The sequence below is a fragment of the Typopeltis vanoorti genome, chromosome 1 (assembly GCF_054136105.1).
Source record: "Typopeltis vanoorti isolate ZY-2024b chromosome 1, IOZ_Tvanoo_1.0, whole genome shotgun sequence".
NCBI lineage: Eukaryota > Metazoa > Arthropoda > Arachnida > Uropygi > Thelyphonidae > Typopeltis > Typopeltis vanoorti.
The window spans coordinates 71,861,615-71,882,428 of NC_143549.1; the positions used below are offsets into that span (position 1 = coordinate 71,861,615).

Sequence of the window (20,814 nt, forward strand, 5' to 3'; positions counted from 1 at the left end):
GCATTTCATGAGCAATACTAGTCTTCCCAAGGATTAAAACATGAGAAAAAAAAATACATACATACATGTTCAAGTACAGAAGACATTTAGCAGTTGGCACATAAGAGCAATTTGGCATATCTTCATTCAGACTTATCTCCATCAGTTCTTACGTGCATATTTCTGTATATGCTTCCTTATTCATACCTGGAATAAACTATGAGTGTCTAGAGTATTAAATGTATGACAGGCTGTAAACCTGTTGTGCATTTAGTATGAGATTCACATAAAAAATTTATGCAATGAAAATATATTCAATTAACAAAAGTGCTGACAACATAATATGCAGTTATACACTATCTGCAGCCTGGTTGGCCAAGTAGTTAGCATATCCACTCTCTAGCCAAAAGGCTGTGGGTTCGAATTCAAGCGTGGGCATGGATGTTTGTGATTGTCCGTGAAAATACTAATGGTGGTAGTAGGCAGTAGATGGCATTGGTGTAGATGATAAGGTCTGCTGTATTTGCAGATGAGTGGTAGAAACGGAGAGTTGTAGCGTAGGTACCCCTCTCTCTCGATGAGTCTTTGGACTCCCTGGAGCTGTCACGTAATAATAATTATACACTATCTGCTAAACAACAACAAAAAAACATCCCGATTGATCAGGGCACTTCCCTTAACATCTGTGCTATGATTAAAAATGTATCAAAATCTGTTTTCAGAATGTCCAAGCTTCTTAACTGCATACCTTCAACTTATGAGGATAGATTCAAGGTTAAGGGTGTGTAAGGACTAGATAGTGTTTGCATGGAGCATGGTAAGTGAAACGAATTGCCAAAATTAACTGCGAGTGACCTGACAGTGAATGAGTTAAAAGAGAGGTGTGATAAGTTTCATATGCATAAAAGTTATTGTGGATCTCCCATGGCGAGTCTCTGGACTCCATGGAGATAACCGTATAACCATATAATAATAATCATAAACACTCCATTTCTTCCTTTAAATGTGTTAAATGCAATGGCTTATGTGAAAGTAATGAGACTACAATATTTCAATTATACAAATAATAATATTTGTTTCTTGCCTATTTCCTCATTTCCAGGTGCTGAATGTTCAAAAAATATTCTGATGACATACAGAAAATGCTTAGCAGCTTCCCCATCTTCTGTCCAATATGATCTATCTGGATCAAGGCCTGAATAATATGACACTTTCATTTCCTGGCTTTCAACTGTAAGAACTCTTCCTATGAAAAATTAATATACACCACTTTAGTTTAATTGTAAAATGCTATTTTAGATATTAGATAATAGTATTTTACAATTATTAATATAAGTAAAATGGTATTGTTATACAAGTATCATGATATTTTCCTACAGGTTCTACAAAAGAAACCTACTGAAATGCTCCAAGCAATTTTAGAGCAAAAGTAAAACTAATAATTGTGATGAGTGCCTACAGGAACTTCATACAGCACATGGCTTATTAATCACTATTCTGATTATATTACACATTTCAACACCTGTACTGGTGAATGTTCTAATGGTGTCTTCCTGAGGAATGTGCACAGGTATGACATATGGCAATTGCACATTATTGAAAGGTTAATGTTTATATGTCTAATTAACATGCTAGTTAGATGACCTCTGAATTTATTCTTAACATTAGTTCCACACAAGAAACCAGTCATAATCTTATAGCACAAATGTGCAGTGTGTCAGCAAAGTGGTTAAGGAGAAAGCAGAAACATATTGTGTTTCTTCAACAGCTATAGGTCGCAGTCCTTGAGAAAAAAAGACTGGTCAAAAGAACAGAGGTACATAGAGCAAATGAGGAGAATGAGAAGTCTGTTCAGTAGGTTTAAAGCTGAACTGGTTAGAGGTGTTGACAATTAGTTACCTTGCTTTTGTGTGCTTAGGGGAAAATGGAAGAATGAATGTAGCCAGTTCAATAAAATAGCACCTGTGAAAATACCTACAAAGAAGATATAAGGCTGAAGCAGTACAACTATGAAAAGTAAGTGGACTATTATCTTCTGGATAGCAATAATTTTTGGAGAGAGTTTTGGCATATCACCCAAAATATCAGCAACAGTATTCTGTCAAGTTAGTAGTTTATAGGAAGTAGCATCTTGAACAGAAAAGCATAGCAAGATTTTCTGTAGGCTGAAGAGAATATGGATGTGATGCATTTGTGCCAAAAAAGACCAGGGTTGAAAGTCAGTCCAGGATGAGAGGTATAACCGTGACTTGAGGGGGAGAGAGGGATCTGTCTGTTAATCAGAGATAAAGGGAAACAAAGGGAGAATAAGGTAGAGTAATAATGAAGTCCAGGTTTTCCTTTCTCCACTGGAGAATAGCAAAGAGATCTGTGCTTGAAGTATTTATCTTGAAGTACCACAAATGTTTGTCACGTGAAGAAGAGGAAAAGTGCTGTTGTCATTTGGAGTTTGTGAAAGAAGGTCATTAATGTATAGGACGAAGAGCATGGGCAATCATGAAGAACTCTGACACTGGTGGGGAAAGAAACTAGAACAATGGAAACTACCCACTACAACATGTAAAAGACTCGAGAGAAACTGGGAACATAACTGCAAAGGGTGAAAAAGCAGACTATAAGATGGTAGTTTTAGTAAGTAAAGCTATGTTAGAATTGATAGCAAGAAGATCAGTGTTTGAGGTATTTATTTCGAAGCCTGAAAACATCTGAGTACCACAAATGTCAAGTAAAGAGGAAGAAAAGTGCTGGTTGTCAGCAGAACTATATATATATTACTTAAATTAAGGGGATATTAAATCCCACATAGTTTTAAAACCGAATAAGAAACTCAAAGATTGGAATCAGAGAGTTTCTTGCCGAATATAGTAAACTATGAAGTATCGGCGACACTAGCGTTAGCCAATGCAAGTGATCCTAGTACGTAGTACAATACCGGGGCAACTCATTGCAAAGGTGGGGGAAAGTTCAGATCGCTATTCTTAGGTATTTTCCATAATGTAAAAACACATTTCCTAGGAAATGTATGCTGTTATTACATTATGGAGGGAGGTCACTACCCAGACCGGTTTCAGCCTTTTTTGAGGCTTCATCAGTGAGTCCGATCTTTGAGTTTCTTATTCGGTTTCAAAACTATGTGGGATTTAATATCCCCTTAATTTAAGTAATGTTTTCATTGCCGAAATGAAGCTTATTAGCTCTTTATACTTAACTATATATATATATATATATATATATATATATAGTTCCTGAGAATGAAAAGAAAAACACCACAATTTCTCCAAACCTTTCCATGGCTTGTATCCACAGGTGGTTAATACTGACCACCTGTGGAGATATGAATTCATTTTGCCACTTCACGGCATATCAGTTTCTAATTAATTGGTGAATCTCTAAGGCAGTGAAGTTGGCTATTGACAAGTATGAGAGATTGTAATACTTTTTTAAATGAATGAGAGATTGTAAAGATAATATAAATTTTGGTAAAAGATCAGAAATCATGCACAGTGAGCTACTGGCAAAGTGAGAAATAATTTGTCTAGATACAGTCTATACAAGAGTTAGAAGAGAATGAGCCAGAATATCAGCCTTATTTTTGTTGGCTATTACAATAGTACCACCTGAATGTGAGATGGGTGGAAGATAAGTTGTATGCAATAATTTTTTTTGACAAACTATGTATTTCCCAGACATCTCTTGCATCAAGATCATTTGTAACCAGTGCCTTAAACACTGATCCCCTTACTATCCTTTAGCAGGGCAAGGATAACCCAGTGACCTTCAATGCTGCCTTTTCTCACACAAAATTGATCTCAGCTCACCTTTCCCAATCCTCAGTAATACACACATCACTAGACAGGATGAACTCTCTCCTTAAACTGACATTTACCTCCAAACCCATCTTCTTCAGCTTCTAAAAAAAAAAAAAAATGAAGTATTCTTTTCTACTGAAGAAGTTGTTTTATACCCATCCACCTCATCCTTAGAATACTGTTCAAATATATGGTGGTGCACCTGAAACCTTAGAAATTCTTGATGCTGTCCAGAGGAGTGAAATTTGGCTTATAGATGACCCCTTCTCTCAAAGGCTCACTTCTGAGTAGCTGAAGTGAGCCTTTGAGAGAAGGGTCATTTCAGCTCTGTGTCTCCTCCTATAGGTACTTCCATGGCCACTGCTCATGAATTGGCAAACATCATTCCTCCACTTGCTGTTAGGCCAGTTAAAACAAAAAAAAGCAACAGATGTCCAACATCCCTTTACAGTACAGTCTGTTCTCTGGAACAGCCTTTCTCAAGATGTGTTTCTCAATAATTTCAACCTACAGCTCTTTAAAAAGACAGTCAATAAGTTTCTCTCTCAACCCTTATCTGCACCTCATGCATGGCACTGATGTGTTATAGGTTCTTGTACCTCTCAAGTGTGTGTGTGGGATAAAAATCTGCAAGGGAGTAGAAAGCTTAAGTAATTGCCAGTATGGTTGGCTAAGTGGTTAGTATATGCTCTCCAGCCAAGAGGGTACAGGTTTGAATACTGCATTGGACATGGATGTCTGCGATTGTCTTTAGATTAGAGATTAACATTACTGCCCCAGTAACTGATGGCTTAAAATGGCTTGAAAAAGTTCCATATTTAGTCTCTAGAGCAAATTTTCTAAAGTATATAAAAAATAAACTTAAAAAGAAAAAAACATAAAATTTAAAAAAATAGAAAAAAATTCTTAGTCCACCCACAATGCTAATGTACTATACAGGTTTATAACCTTTCCTGAGTAGGAGTTACATTAAATTTTTAAAAAAAGTTTTTTCTGAATTTAATTATTCCCAAGTTAGATTGGATGGTCTTGTGTTGTTTTGACATACAGTTGTAGGTTGCAATATGAACCATTGGATAGTCTTGTGTTGTTTTCACATACAGTTGTAGGTTGCAATATGAACCAAATGAGATGCTAGTTTTTTTAAGCCACTTCTGATATGAATTTTTATCTTGGACTGTTTTGGCAATTGGTGAATTGTGCTTGCTGAAATAATCTTGATAGGATGAAGGGTTTCAATCTACATTCCATCTAGAAACCCTGACTGCTATCTAAACCCTGATTCTTCAACAAGCACAATTCATCATTTGAATAATAGAATAATCAAACCATGGAAAGGAGAAATCATAGAGGTTACTCCATCTGATACTGATATAATGTGAAAGGACATAAGATTGATAGTGGTTGGGAGAAGGACATTCTATAGAAGGATAAACAGAGGTCTGAGCTACCAAGAAGAGAACTGACATCTATAGCACAACTGGATTGTTATGAACAGCAAATGGTTTGGCATTTTTTCTAGCTTGATCCATGAAATTCAAGAAGAACTATATACACACACGGACAAAGAAATTAGCACACCAAGAAGGAAGCATAGGATTCAACTGAAATTTTATTGGTGTAATGATACAGGTGAGTGATGCACATGATGACAAAAACAGAGCTGAAGGACAATTACAAAGGGATCTGTGGTACACAATTCAGTCATCATCAATAGCACGTTTCACCGCCTCATGTGGCGTTACATGCTGCAATACGGTCCGGCATGGTGGCGAACAGACGCCTGATGTTGTCCTGCAGCAGACTGGCCCACAAGTGTTGGACGCTGTGCACCAAATCCCGGATATTGCAGCACAGTGGGAGCTGGCGTTTCAGCTGATCCCAAACATGCTTGATAGGGGACAAGTCCGGGGAGCGGGCAAGCATGGAAGTGTCTGTACACGACATCGACAGGCCTGGGCAACCCAAGCCATGTGTGGACAGGTATTATCCTGCTGGTATAGCGCTCCTGGTATCCCAGCCAGGAATGGAAGAACATGGGGCCATAGGATGTCGTCCACATACCGCTGCCCCGTCAATGCACCACGTACCACTACGAGGGGTGATCGGCCATCATAGGCTAAGGCTCTCCAGACCATAATGCCTGCAGTGTGGGAGGTGTGGCACTCGATAGCGAGGTCGGTATTGTGTCCTTAACCAGGGATCCTCCACGCCCGGACACGATGATCATCTGTTCCCAAGATGAAGCGGCACTCATTGCCAGTCTGTGGCATTCCACGTCACTCTCGTCTGGCACCACTGCAAACGGAGTTGATGTTGCGGTATTAATGGGAGCACATGTAAGGGGCGCTGGGATCGTAGATTCACCTCTGTGAGGCATCGGGAAATGGTTCGTGGGAACACAGGAGCCCCCTACACCTGCCTGTATAGTGGACCGGGTCACCGTGGGATCCCTCCATGCTTGCCGCACGATCCGTCGATCTAGCGTTGGTCCTCCTGATCCGACTGGTGTGCCACTCTGCCGTGTGGCAGTGCCGGAACGTGTCCACAGCTCCCAACACTGTCGGACGGTATGGTCAGAATGGTTCATGTGCATGCCTATACGGTGCGTCGACCACTGTATCCGGTTTTCAGGCTGATGATCATGCCTCTGTCAAAGTCCGTAAGTTGCTTAAATCGATGTCTCTGGCATTATTGTCACTCTGTACTCTAGCTTGTGTCGGCCGGTGCTTTTAGCTTTAATCGGCTATTGACTACAAGTCGGCTTTATAAGGCTGCCGGTTCGTGCTTGCATCACCACCGCAGGGTGTGTGTGGGCATGCGCAATCGCACCAAACTTGGATCATTTGCATACCACCCCTGCACTCTAGCTGTTTGCTTAGTTTTGCCGTTGTACCATGTTTTCTTCTGAGTGCACTAATTTCTTTGTCCGTGTGTGTGTATAATTAAATCAAAGGAAGATAATCCCAATGTCTGGATATTCAGACTGCAGTAAATCATGTTTCAAGATTCAGTGATCAGAATTTGATAGATATAAAGACAGTAAATGAATGCAACAAAGAATGACAAGGAGATTTTGAGTCCAAATGCATCATAGAAAATAGACTCCTCATTTGGCATTCTTTCATATGGGCTGTTATATCTCAAACCACGTGAGCACAAATACTAAAAGTAGCATTTGTGCTAATGTAGTCTGAGCCACTAATGGACTGGTGGTACACAACATACATCGCTCTCTCAAGTCAATCCCATTTTTCATGCGTGTAGCCAAATGTTCCCATAAAAGGGGGTTCTCTGAAGTACCCAATTCCTGCTGCAAAAGGAAATTCTCCTAGTTGGAAGAAATGCCAACTAGATCCATTAGGTAATAGATGACCAGTGCACAGTGAAGCATCACCATGCTTGCTGGAAGCATTAATCAACTAATTTGGAGAAATGTAAATGACTTGTTGAAACCATTAGGCAAAGGGCATTCAGCAGCACAAACCTCCCATTGATCCAATGTCTACAGGCATTCTTGTTGGTAAATAACAGAGATGGGGAGTACTAATGTATGCATTAGTACTCCCCATCTCTGTTATTTACCAACAAGAATAACAGAGATGGGGAGTACTAATGCATACATTAGTACTCCCCATCTCTGTTATTTACCAACAGAGATGGGGAGTACTAATGTATGCATTAGTACTCCCCATCTCTGTTATTCTTGTTGGTAAATAACAGAGATGGGGAGTACTAATGCATACATTAGTACTCCCCATCTCTGTTATTTACCAACAAGAATGCCTGTAGACATTCTTGTTGGTAAATAACAGAGATGGGAGTACTAATGTATGCATTATTGTTCTTGTATTGGCATAATGCAACTGCAGTTTGTTGACAATCTTGTTTCATTTGCATGACATAATCGATGTTAGTCACACTAACATGTATGTTGTTTATATTAATAATGACAGCATTAACATCTGGCAATTGAGTAACTGCTTCCATGAGATCTTCAGAATGAGATGGAAGACTAAAAATTAAGCGAAAGAATGAATAATTCTTTTCTGCTTTTCAGAAACAAGTGAAGAGTCTTACTGTTTGCAATGAATTACTCACTAACCTTTCAAACCCCTTTTAGAGAGGCACCATTATTAATTGCACATTTCCCAGTCTGTCATGAAAGTTCTTGTCACCAGTCAGTTACTCTGGACAAGGTGATGTAAACCAGTGTTCTTTCATGTTTGTACACAACTAAATCCAAAGTTACTCCTTGAGATTATTGAAAGTTATGGCACAAAGGCAGAATGAGGGGAAAGTAATTCCATTTAGCTAACATTAGTGGCACTTCCATAATGCACAGCGTTATGCATATCCAAAGGAAGTGTGTCTTGCATTATGTAATACTAAGGCAAATGATGTGAAGTCAGTATCTACATACAAGTAGCCTGGCCATGGAGATACTTCATGTTATCTCAATGTACAAACTCTGTTTGCATACATCTGGATAAAGGATTAAACAAGAATATAATTTTTGGTAATTGTAATTTAAATGTAACCAAATTGATAAACTATTACTGGAGATTACGTTATGAAGGAAATGTTGTAGAATAACAGAGATAATGTATTATTTAATTTGCATAAGAAAAATTTGATGAAAATCATATGTTACAAGTTAGTGAATAATAGATTGTGGTTTTCAAGAGGAAAAGAAAGATGGGAATAATTAATAGTATTTTCTGTATTAATCTCATTTTAATGCACTGAAAATTGCAATCTAGTTCTTGACTATTAAGTTGAGAACTAAATGTGCATTTTAAGATATTTGTAGCAATTGCATTATAATTGTTGTGTAAAACTTCACAAAATTTATAGGAAGAAATGAGGTTGTTGAAAGTTTTTTTCACTTGGTTATACGAGGGACGTCCAGAAAGTAAGTTCCAATGGGCTGTCAGAGAAACAAAAACATACAAAAAAACTGTATTGGAAATTAAAGTAGACATCTTTCACTACTTATCTACATAATTTCCGCCATTGTTCAGGCACTTATCATAATGGGGCACCAAGAGCTGTATACCTTCGTCGTAGAAGGTTGCTGCCTGTGACGCAAACCATATATTGACTGTTTCTTTGACCTCGTCATCTTGAAACCGCCACCCACCAAGGAAAGATTTCAGATGTCTGAACAGGTGAAAGTTGCTTGGTGCGAGGTCAGGACTATATGGGGAATGATGGAATTGTTCCCAGCCGAAGGTGGCGAGAGGTTGTTGTGTTATGCCAGCTGTGTGTGGGTGGGCATTATCATGAATCAAAACAATGCCCGTGGTAAGCCTGCCATGTTATTTGTTCTGGATCGCACAACGCAGTCTCTTAAGGGTTTGGTAGTACATACTCGCATTGATTGTGGAGCCTTGACCCAAGAAGTCTACCAGCAAAATTCCTTGTCTGTCCCAAAACGCAGTGCATTTTCTGAGTGGAAACAATTGTCTTCAATTTCGTCTTGACTGGTGATGAGGTGTGCCTCCACTCCATGGACTGTTGTTTGAATTCAGGGGTTGCATATGACACCAAAGTCTCGTTCCCAGTGACAAATCTGCTCAGGAAAGCATCGCCATCCTCACAGTAGTGTGTCAAGAATTCTAATGCACTGCAAAGCCGAATCACTTTGTGTTGTTCTGTAAGCAACTTCAGCACCCAGCGTGCCCACAATTTCCGAAAATTCAGTTTCTCTGACACAATTTCATGAAGATATGAATGTAAAGCTTCTGGAAATTGCAGCGAGAGTGATGTCATAGCAAATCATCTTCAACTGAATGCACTAAATCATCAGTTATTAAAGATGGTCAACCCCCCCCCCCCCCCTCCGTTCATCATCGTGCATGCCTGTCCTTCCTTCATTAAAAAGTCTTACCCATCTTTGTACCATTGAATCACTCATTGCGTGTTCTACATAAACCTCAATAATTTGCCGATGAATTTCAGCTGCTTTAACATTCCTTGCATTCAAGAAATGAATAACTGACCTAATTTCACATGTGGCGGGTGATTCGATTTTCTTAGACATTATAAACACACACCAAGAAGCGTATGCACTGAGAAAATGCCTGAAAATGGCACCAATGCCTTGCTAAGAAATCAACAAACTCAGCATGCATGCACACCATTGTGATTGCAGCGCTGCAGCGAAAATATTTAAAAACAGAACTTACTTTCTGGACGTCCCTCATACTATAAATTAGATGCCAAGAATTATATTAGTGGTTTCATCCTTTATCCAAGTGTAAGCAAACAAAGTATGCATGTGAAGTCATTTCACACTGGGCTACTTGAATATAGAGGTTAATTACTTCACATCGTATCCCATAATGCAATGCACATTATGGAAAGGGGAATTTACACTTTATTCAAGTGTAAACTCCCCTTCCCAAGAATATAATTTCTTGACATCTTTAATTTATAGTATAACCAAGTGAAAAAATACTTTCAACATCTATCTTTAATCCAGAGTATTTTGCTAATACAGTTGACCCCTTTTGACTACATGTATATGGGAATATGACTTCTGCATTACTTTTTCTTGGTACCACTTCTAGATCTAACTCCCACTGATGAGACCTCAATAAATGTTGAAACTGGTCAGGGTAGAGGCCCTTCCCATAATGCACAGCATATGCATGTCTCTAAGGATATGTGCATTGCACTGGATACTAAGGCAATCAATGTGAATTCATTAGCGTCTATATACAGGTAACCCTCGTATAACGCAGTACTTATACAACACGGTTTATAAAAATAATTTTTTACATAAAAAAGCATTGCATATTGTATGTAACTCACCAGAAAATAAAGTGCTCAGGTTGAGATTAACACACTTATGATTTTTAATGTGCTTTCCTGGCAGAAAACAAAGACAATGTTCAACAATAACTAAACACTTTATACAGTAAACAATTGACGTATATGCATGCTAAAGGGTATTTCTATTTATATTAGGGGAAATATCCTTAATATAAATTCGCTACTTATCACTACATGCGCGATAAGGGCAGACACAAATTTAACAAAGATAAAATTTGATTTTTAAGTCGTGCGGTGAAAAATATATATGAAAGGATAAAGGATTACTGCAATTTGTAGACCGTGTTATACGAGGGTTACCTGTATATTCTTGTTTAATCCTTTATCCAAACATATGCAAACAAAGTTTACACATGAAGTATCTTCATTACTAGGCTAACTGTATATAGAGTATAATGACTTCATATTAACTGTCGTAGTATTCTATAATGCAAAGCGTTATACATAGTTTTCTCATTAATTTCTTGTATGTAATGCAAAGCAGAAATCCTTTTGGACACTGTGAGAAGGGACATTACCCAGACTGGTTTCGACATTTATTGAGGTCTCATCGGTGGGAGCTACACCCAGAAATGAAAGATACTAAGGTTGAAGTAATGCAGAAAATTATATATTTCTCACATACAAGTAGTGAAAAGATGTATCTTTATTATTATTAAATTCTCTGGATTAGAGATAGTTGTGTAAGGATTAAACATGAATATAATTTCTTGGAAAGTTTAATTTACAACCAAGTGAAAAAATTTCCTACAACTATCCCTAATCCAGATTAAGTTAATAATATTTAGTGGTTGGAGAATTAAGTAATGGAGATACAGCAAGATGTACGTAATGGAATAGAGCACCCTCCCACAATGAGACCTTGGAGGTGTAACATTGTAACAGTAATAAGGTGATACATGTTTTCAATACTTGCATATGGGAAATGTATGACTTCTGCATTACTTCAACCATGGTATCTCTTCTGGATCTGGCTTCCACTGAGACTTCAATAAAGGTCAAAAATGGTCTGGGTAGTGGCCTTTTCCACAATGCAAAGTATTATACATGGCTGAAAGGATGTGCTTTGCATTATGGGATACCAAGGCAATTAATATGAAGTCATTAGCCTCTATATACAAACAGTCTAGTTGTGTTGAGAAGCCACTTCATGTGAACTTTGTTTGCTTACACCTGGATAAACAAGAATACAATTTCTTGGGAAGTTTAATTTAGGACCAAATGAAAAAATTTCTACAGAATAAACTGATGCTGGCTAGTCACTCCATGCTGAAGAGCATCAGGCAGAGATTAATTCAAGCTGTTGTAGTAACTTCTGGGCCATGACAATTACTACTGATTTTTTGATATATATGTTGTGCACATCTGTGCACATAAAGATGTTTCACATAAAAAAAAAAAAAGGTTATTAAAGACAGTTAACAAGCAATCATCCAGTTGCTCTTGCTAAATTTTCTTAAATCACATTGAAGGTCACCCACAAAATTTCAGCTAGAGAACCCACCAGCTAATTACTATCGAGCGATATAAATCTGCTGCAATCAGTCCCTAACTGTTCTCTTAGTCATCATCATCCACCTTTGATCTTCAGTCAAAGAAAAGTTTAGAGAAATTCACTTGGTTGTTAATATTTCTAGGGCATTTGAGCTGGTCTAACACAGAACATCCCAAGAAACTACTATATGTCTTCTCCCTTTACAAATGGATTACTAGCTTCCTGTCTGGTGGCTCAGTTGCTCACTATGTCACGATAGGTGGCTTCCTTTCCTCAGATTTCCTCCACTGGCTGAAGTTTCCAGGGCTCAGTGCTTCTTGTATACAAATGACTTTTTTTTCTGATCTCAAATCCTATCATAGTTTTGCTCATGAAATACATTCCATTCCTCTTCATTTCATCAGTGTAAGCTGTTTGCAAAGTTGGTGTTTCGGTGTCAGGTTACTTGTAGTATGTTGAATTTTCTTCTCAAAATAACCTAGCATACAATGCAGAAGTGTTATGTTATGTGATACTAGGATAATTAGATGTGAAGTCATCTGTCTCCTCATGCAATCACTGCTCAAGCTTTGAAGCTTGAGCAGTGATTCAGGATTTTAGATAGAATGCAGATGATTTCTGTTATTTGAATGAACCGAAACAATTAGATGGTGTTGGAACGTCCTTCTTGGCTCTATGGTTCGCCATCTTGTTGTGATGTTGTTCTTAATAAAATCAATTAATTGCTGGTTAATTACTAATCAAAATGTAGGGAAATTTATATTTATACTATGCCACTCTATATTTAGATTAGTCTATGTAAAATGGTAGAATCAATCTTCAATTAACTTAGCAGTCTCCTTATTCAGCCGAATTTAATATTTTTCACTTAGGGCTCCTGCAATGTTCGAACTTTTTATGAACGGTGCAATGAAAAAGAATCAGGCACACACAATATTGAAATCAACAAAACAAAACATTTAATACAAGGTTATATGACAAATACATAAATTTAACTCCGAAAATAAGATAATACAATTAACTTAGTTCTTCAGGTCAAAACATTCATATTAAATTAGACTTCAAATCTTCAGATACAAAATTCACAGTTCTCTCAATAACAAAGATTGTTCACGCTGATCAATACTACAGAATTTCTTGCTAAATAAATTTGCTGGTATCATTCAGTTACACTCTATATTTAACACTTAGCAAGCACTTATAACATTATTAATCGCGGCAGTTATTGCTTCAAGGGGAATTTCAACTTCTAACTTCGACTAAATTCAGTGAAACACCACAGTAAATGTTAGGACATTCGAGACGGAACTATCACTTAAACTTTCACACTGAAATAAAATAAAATAGGACTGTTCTTACTGGGATTAATCCTTAGCACATCAGATTCAAAGCGAGTACATTTCAAACTATATTCACTTATTACTCCGATGGAACACTATCCAAAAGAATTCTTCGAGGAGATAACCGAATTATTATTTATCGCGCTACACAATTCTTGACGGGCTTACTATAGGGCAGAATAATTATTCCATGTTTACTACTGTATAACAAATTGAGCTCTGTACAATTCTTCTTTAAAGCGATATAGGAATATGTAGTAATTCTAAAACTTAGTGGATTTATTCTGAATCTTCTATTAATCTTCCGGTCTTTTAGTTATCCTATTACGGCACTAAATTCCTATTACTGCCACCACTGACTTTACTCTCAGCTGTCTATAAGTTTTCTCCTCGTCTCCGTATACTTCTGAATGCTACTCCCTTGAATTACCTGCCCTTCAGTGTTCTTGTTTACTTTTATCTCTCGATTATATGCCTTCCTTCTTCCCACCTAAAACTTGTTCACTCCGTCCAACTCATTAATTTCTCTTCTCCCAATTATCGAAGCTCGCGCATTCTATTTTATTTCTATCTCCATGGCAACGATCAAAACAGAACGTAAACATAAGCATTAGCGTTACATAAAGTTATACCTTTACACGGAGTAATGAAAAATAATAATAATATTATAGTTACTTAATTTCTCTTTCATTTCATTTACAAATAATAATAAAATATATATTACAGTTTATATAAGGCACATAAAAGTTACATATATAGAATTCCTCATAATATTATTGAAGGAATAAAGTAATACGATAAATGTTATTTACTACAGAGTCCTTTCAATAGTATAATATACATTAAAATTATATAATTAAATAATAGCTGATAAAATTCAAGGATAATACATGAATAATAAATCTTAAGCAAGGGACTAACAAATAATATTTAAACAAGTCTTGCTTAGTATATGGTATATTATGTTAAATGTGAATGAAGACATACAAAACAATTTCATTCACAGTTTAACAATGGAAAGGTGATAGAAGCCATGCAGGCAATCTCATTTGGTACAATTGTAATGCCAAAAGACAAAGCCAGACTAACTAGATGAGGAGATCATTTCATGGTAAGAGAAACCAGGTTATGGTGCAAGACCAAGAGATAATCTGCATGTATTTTGAGGACTGGTTAAGAAATGGTCCAGATGTTGAAGATGATTATATGGTAAGTATTTTTGGTGGGTAAATTAATAGTTAGTATTAATATAATACAAACTGAAAGTAATTCATTTCTTCCAGTTTGATCTGTGGAATTAGAGAAGGGAAAGACAATGTGAGGAGTGTATGTTGATGTCCCCAATGAAGTTGACCTCACCATTTGTGTAACTGGATTGTAGAAAATCATGCTTCAGAGAATTATTGTTTACATTTTTTTTTTTAATTTTTAAAATATTTAAACAGATCAATGTAGCAACCAGAACTAGAGTGATAAATTAATATTTTACAAGACACAAAATTATATTTGTATTGTCATTGTTCTACCTTTATCCTTTAACTGTGACCAAACAACATCAGCATATGAAATAAGTTCATGATGAAGCTACTTGCATGAGGAGACAAATCACTTCACATCTAATTATCCTAGTATCACATAACATAACACTTCCTTTTGGTCATTCATTTAACTATGGAAACTATCTAGACCTTTTAAAATAATTTGTTCAAAGTGTCTCCCTGAAAACCGTGGTATAAAAAGATTGCTCTCATACTTCTAAGCCTGAATCACCGAAGGATTTGGATCTCTTAGCCCCCACAATGCTTAGCCTCAGTTCTATAATAGCAGCAGGCAAAAAATCCACTAGACACCAAACTGACTGTGTGGTAGTGGACCAAACCCATCTACATGAAGGAGTTAATCCCAGGCCAGTGACTTGGTGGAAGAAATATTAATAATTTAAGGTATGCAGATGATACCACCTCGCTAGCAGAATGCAAAGAAGATTTGGAAGAACTTATTATGAAAGTGCTAAATATGGCCTTAAACTTAACCTCAAAAAGACAAAAGTTATAGCAGCATGTGAACTTAATGATTTTAAAGTAGATGGGGAGAAAATGGAAGTAGTTAAAAATTTTGTGCTCCTAGGATTCCAAATTGATAAAGATGGATATTGTACTGAAGAAATTAGAAGATTATTACTCATAAAGAAAGCAATGACAAATTTAAGCAAGATCTTTAAAGATAAAGATATTAGCCTTGCAACAAAAATCAAAATCGTGAAAGCAATGGTATTCCCTGTGGTACTGTATGGATGTGAAAGTTGGACCCTGAGAAAGAGTGAAAAAAGGAAGATAGATTTGAATTATGGGTTTGGAGAATACTAAGAATACCATGCAAAGCAAACCAATAAATCAGTGATAGACAGAATAAAGCCTGATTGCTCCCTCGAAGCTATCATCAAGCAAAAATTGTCATATTTTGGACATATTATGCAAGCAAATGACAAAGATGATGATGCTTGCTAAAGTTTATGGAAGTAGGAAAAGAGGAAGACCAAGAATTAGATGGGCAGATAGAGTTAAAGAAACAATTGAAATGTGCCTGGAAATTCTGAAAGATATGGCCAGGAATAGATCAGAATGGAGAGTAGGTTTATAGAATCACAAGGAGTCAAAAAAAACTCAGTGGAACATAACAAGATACTGAGAGCTAAATCAATAGCAGAAATCCTACATAAGTAGGAAAATAGTGTATCACTGTTATCAAAATACTCTGGATAAGAGACATTTGTAAAAAAAAAAAAAAAAAAAAAGTCTTATTTTGCTTGATTACTAATTAAATTATACTTGAGAGAAAATAATTATTTAGACTTATGTGTTAGTTATACAAGAATAAAGAACCTGAATGATTTATTAATAAGACAAGAGTAAAAAAATAAATATTTTAATCCAATATTTTGCCAAACAGTAACCTACATATTGTGAAAGCTAAAAGAAAACATGATAAGCAAAATAATTTCAATAATAACTTATTTTTTTTCTTTTGATGAAGACAAAAGATAGTATAAGAGACTCTGGAATCAAACCTAATGACTCAGGTCTTCAGAATTTTTATCTCAAATATACTTCAGCTGAGATCTCTAACTATTTTTCTGTTTACAATATTGAAATATACTCATGAATGACTGTTCAACCATATTTGTATATTTATGTGGGTAGGTTATACAGATAGTCTAAGTATACAAATAAACTCTGATATTAATTCGACTTAGCAAATTAACAGATTATTTAAAGCTTTTAAGTCCTATGACAGGTGCCCTCGATGGGTGCTATTGGGCCTAAGAATTAAAGTTTTCCAAATATTGGGAAGATTAACAACCATATTTATGAAGATTAGGCTGTTTTTTTTTTTTATAAATCTGTTGCTGATACTAAAAAGAGTCTTTCAAGATTGTATTTGCTGTGATGAAGCATAATATTTTTTATTTCATCTGTGCAAGGTATACAAGGCATGGACAGCTAGACCTGGTTGACTATAGTTGTGGCAGGAGATGTTTTTGTGTTCATCTAGGCTGATGTTAGCAGATCTCTCAGTCTGAGCAGTCTGCTCTCCAAGAAAAAGGTCCTTGTTCTTGGAGAGCAGAGAAGAGAAGCCAGCTTCAAATAAGGCTTGAAAGCATGCAGAGATTATATTTCTTTAAAGTTCTGGATAGTTTTTTTGATGTATCCTGAATAAAGGGATTAATAATGTCATTATTGTAGGTATGGGTTTAGGCATTACGATAGTCTGTATATTGAAAGGGATGCAAGGAGATGGGAGAGTTAGATAATTTGTAGATATTTTTGGCATTGCAATTATCGGACAGGAAGGTTTGGTAAATTAAGGCAAGTTCAACTATAGCCTTGGTAGAATAGAGATTGGAGGCTCCTCTGTTGACAAGGATTTTAATGCCAAAATATTGTTGAGAAGGAAGATGGGAAAGTTTGTGTGTGTATCACCTGTGTGGATGGAAGGGGTTGGGTTCTGTCAGCCTCTACTAGTTGCCATTAACCTTTCATCAATGACTTGACAAAATAGCCATTAGCATCCTTAGCCTTGGTGGCAACTTTGCAGTAGCACATTGGCAAGTTCCAATAAATCGTATGGCATATGCAACTTACCTCCTAATGTTGCAAGAAACATCAGACTCAAATTAGCTAACATCTCATCACAAACATTGCCTAAAAGAAATCTCTCCAATAGCCTGTTCTACACACTATATAAACTCTGCAAAGATAACATAATCTGATGAAATTAATGCTACTGTTGTCCTCAATTCCATGATTATAATTGAACAATGAATGTACTGCTCAAAGACTGAACTACTTATCAACTGTTTAAGATCCCACCACTGCTTCTATGCAGTGAAATAAGTGCCAACTGAAGATTGTAGAGATGATAAAGGACACGTCTTTGCTCTGGAGCACAATGTTTGAGTAGAGTTGCCATTGAAACCAGAAAACTTTACTATCAAAGCTGTTTAGTATTCTTCTGATGTCTTTTTTTTTGCTTAGAAACCATAGGAGAGATGTGGTGCTCATTTTATAACACAGTAGATGATTCATTTTGGTGATGCACACAGGAATTGGAGGAAATTATAAAGATGACCCTTTTAACATCACTCTTCTGATGCTGTAACAGAACTGCCGTCAACGATGGCAGACTGTTGAAAGGACCAGAGCATGGCTTCGATTTGCACTTGAGGCAAGATTTCTACTACTGGCCTTTATGAGGTTAGATTTGCTAAGAGTTGTTTTGCATTTATTGCATACTTCAGATACTTCAGCATAGGTTGAGTATGAACAGTTTCTCCTATTTAAACTGGGATTTGTGACGTAGTATTTCTCTAAAGGCATGTTGAGATAGTCTGCTTTTTGGTTCTCCATTCTGGATGCATTTTTTTTTGTTTTTTTTGTGGTTTTTTTTCTAACCAAAGTAGTTATTCTGTCTTTCTGAAATATTGGGTTTTACACTGGCAGGAGATGCTGTAGATACCTGGGAGGTAGAGGGTCCAGATGACCCCTGATTTGTCTTAAGCAGGTAGATACTTTATTTAGAGTTTTGTTCCGATTCTATATTGTTTCAGAAAGGAGCCCAGTTTATCTGTCGAGACTTTGTTTCAAGGTAAAGATATAGTCTGTTCTCTCTATTGACTTAGACCACAAATGCATATGATGGTGAAACATGATGAGATTTCATGCCTGCTGGGGCATCACTCAGTTAAACAAGGCCCTTGCTGTTTTGGTCAAAAAACCAGGGCAATAGTGAAAAGTCACCTACTGGAACAAGCTCCAACTCAAAATCTAGAAGAAGAAGAAACCCAACATCAGAAGAAATGAAGATAGTAACCATTGATACAAGACACATTAATGGAAAGGAAACTGAACTTGCAGAAGAATTGGAAAAGAACCACATGGACGTAATTGGCATTACTGAGACAAAGATCTTACTAAATAATGCTTATAGAATGTTATATTCAGGCAATAATCACAAAGGAAAGGAAGGAGAAATGATAGTATTCAACATCAAACATGAAGATCAAGCATCTTGATTGGAAGGCAGTTTAAAGAGAATGATGTCGGCACATTTCGAAATGGAGAATGAAACTAATTTTTGCCTATGGTCCAACAGAAGGTTCTTCTAAGAAAAAGTGGAAGAATTTTTCAAGTCATTAGAACAAATATCTGACAAGGAAAATGGAAAAAAGCGGTTATTGTTGAAGATCTAAATAGCAGCGTAGGAAATGAATCCCACCAGGCATATAGGAATGTTTCGTGAAAATCTGGAGAGAAGAACAAAGCTAATAATAAAATGATAAGTATTTGCTAGATTTCTACTGAGAACATGGACTAGTCATTACTAAATCACTTAAGGAATTGAACAACGTAGATACGAATATAAATTAAATTACACTTTAATAAATATTTCCAATATTTCGGCAACGTCACATTGCCATCTTCAAAAGGAACTTACAAAAAAAGGCAAGTGGGCACTACAACACAGTAACTGAGAATGAAGTGATGAAGCTATTGTTCTCCTAAAAGTCCTGATGGTGCCCTCTAGCGGGCTAAGTAGGTGTTCTTGGCTGTTGGGCTGAAGGTCTGCTGATGTAAGCTTCCCAAATTTGGGGCAGTTGCATACAACCAAATTTGTTGAGGTTTGAAGAGTTTCTTAGGGCTGAGGCTGATTCCATAAATAGTCTTAGAAATTTGTATTTGCTATGGTGTATTACTATTGCTTTCTTCCACCGTATTCTGTGGTGTGTATTCAGAGCATGGTCTGCAAAAACAGAATGGCTGTACTTGTGAAAACGGACATAGTCCTTGTGTTCAGAAATTCTGATATTCGCTGTCCTGCCTGTTTGGTCAAAGTAAGACAGTTTACAGCTGCAAGGGACCTGGTATACACCAGGACCATCTAGGGGAAGTGGTTGGTCTTTAGTGGAGCTGATAAGGGATGCCAATTTTCTGTATGGCCTGTAACAGGAGGTCAGATCATCTTTTTTTTTTAAATTTTGGTATTTTTTTTTTTTCGAGATGCCTCAGATGTAGGGAATGGCGATGGATTTAGAGTAATCCTTGTTGTGGGGGGGGGTAGCCATTGGCTGAGAAAGTGTTGAGGATGTGATTTAGTTCAGTGTTTAAGGCCATGTCATTAGAACAGATTAGTTTAGCCCTGTTGTATAGTGTTTTCACTCCATATTGTTGTGTGTGTGTGTGTGGGGTGATTGTTAGTGAATGTACCTGCCTGTATGGGTGGGTTTCCTATAAACTGAGAAAACCAAGGTCCCATCAGGCTGGCAGGTGACTAGTGTGTCTAGGAAAGGGAGGCTGTTGTTTTCCTCTTTGTAGGGTGAACTTGATTCTGGGGCATTGGTTGTTTAAGTGTGTTAAAAAAGAGGAGTGTATCAGGGCCATGTGGCCAAATAGCGAACACATCATCAACGTAACAAAGCCATATGGTTGGTTTTTGTGGGGCAGAGGCTAAGGCTTTTTCTTCAAAGGTCTCCATAAAGAAATTGGCCAAGGGTGGGAAGAGTGGTGAACCCATGGCTGTCCTCTATTTGTTTGTAGAATTTTCCCTGCCAAACGAAATAGCCTGAGTTCATTGTGAATTGAAATAGGACTGAGATATAGGGAGAAAATTTAGCTTGGATTAGCTCTAAAGTTTCCTTGAGTTGGACATTTGTGAATATGGAGTAGACTTCAGAGCTGACCATTATGTCAGTATGTTGGAGTGCAAGGTTTTCTATGCTGGCTTTGAAGTGGGCTGAATTTTTTTGTGTGTGATGGTGTGTTGCCAGTATAGTGTGTGAGCACTTTGGCCAAAT

At 36.9% G+C, this 20,814-nt stretch overlaps 1 protein-coding gene across 4 annotated transcripts in view; it reads right to left on the reverse strand.

Annotated features, from left to right (window-relative positions):
* LOC150110081 (uncharacterized) overlaps positions 1–20,814 on the reverse strand; it is a 204,044-nt gene that overhangs the window by 155,058 nt on the left and 28,172 nt on the right. For all 4 annotated transcript variants that reach the window (XR_016548809.1, XM_090397831.1, XM_090397843.1 and 1 more), the window contains exon 4: positions 1,064–1,225. Coding sequence is in view for 3 of the 4 variants with exons in the window: in XM_090397831.1 (XP_090253957.1) it covers positions 1,064–1,225 (162 nt within the window). In the remaining variant the exon portion in view is untranslated. The remainder of the gene's footprint in view (positions 1–1,063; positions 1,226–20,814) is intronic.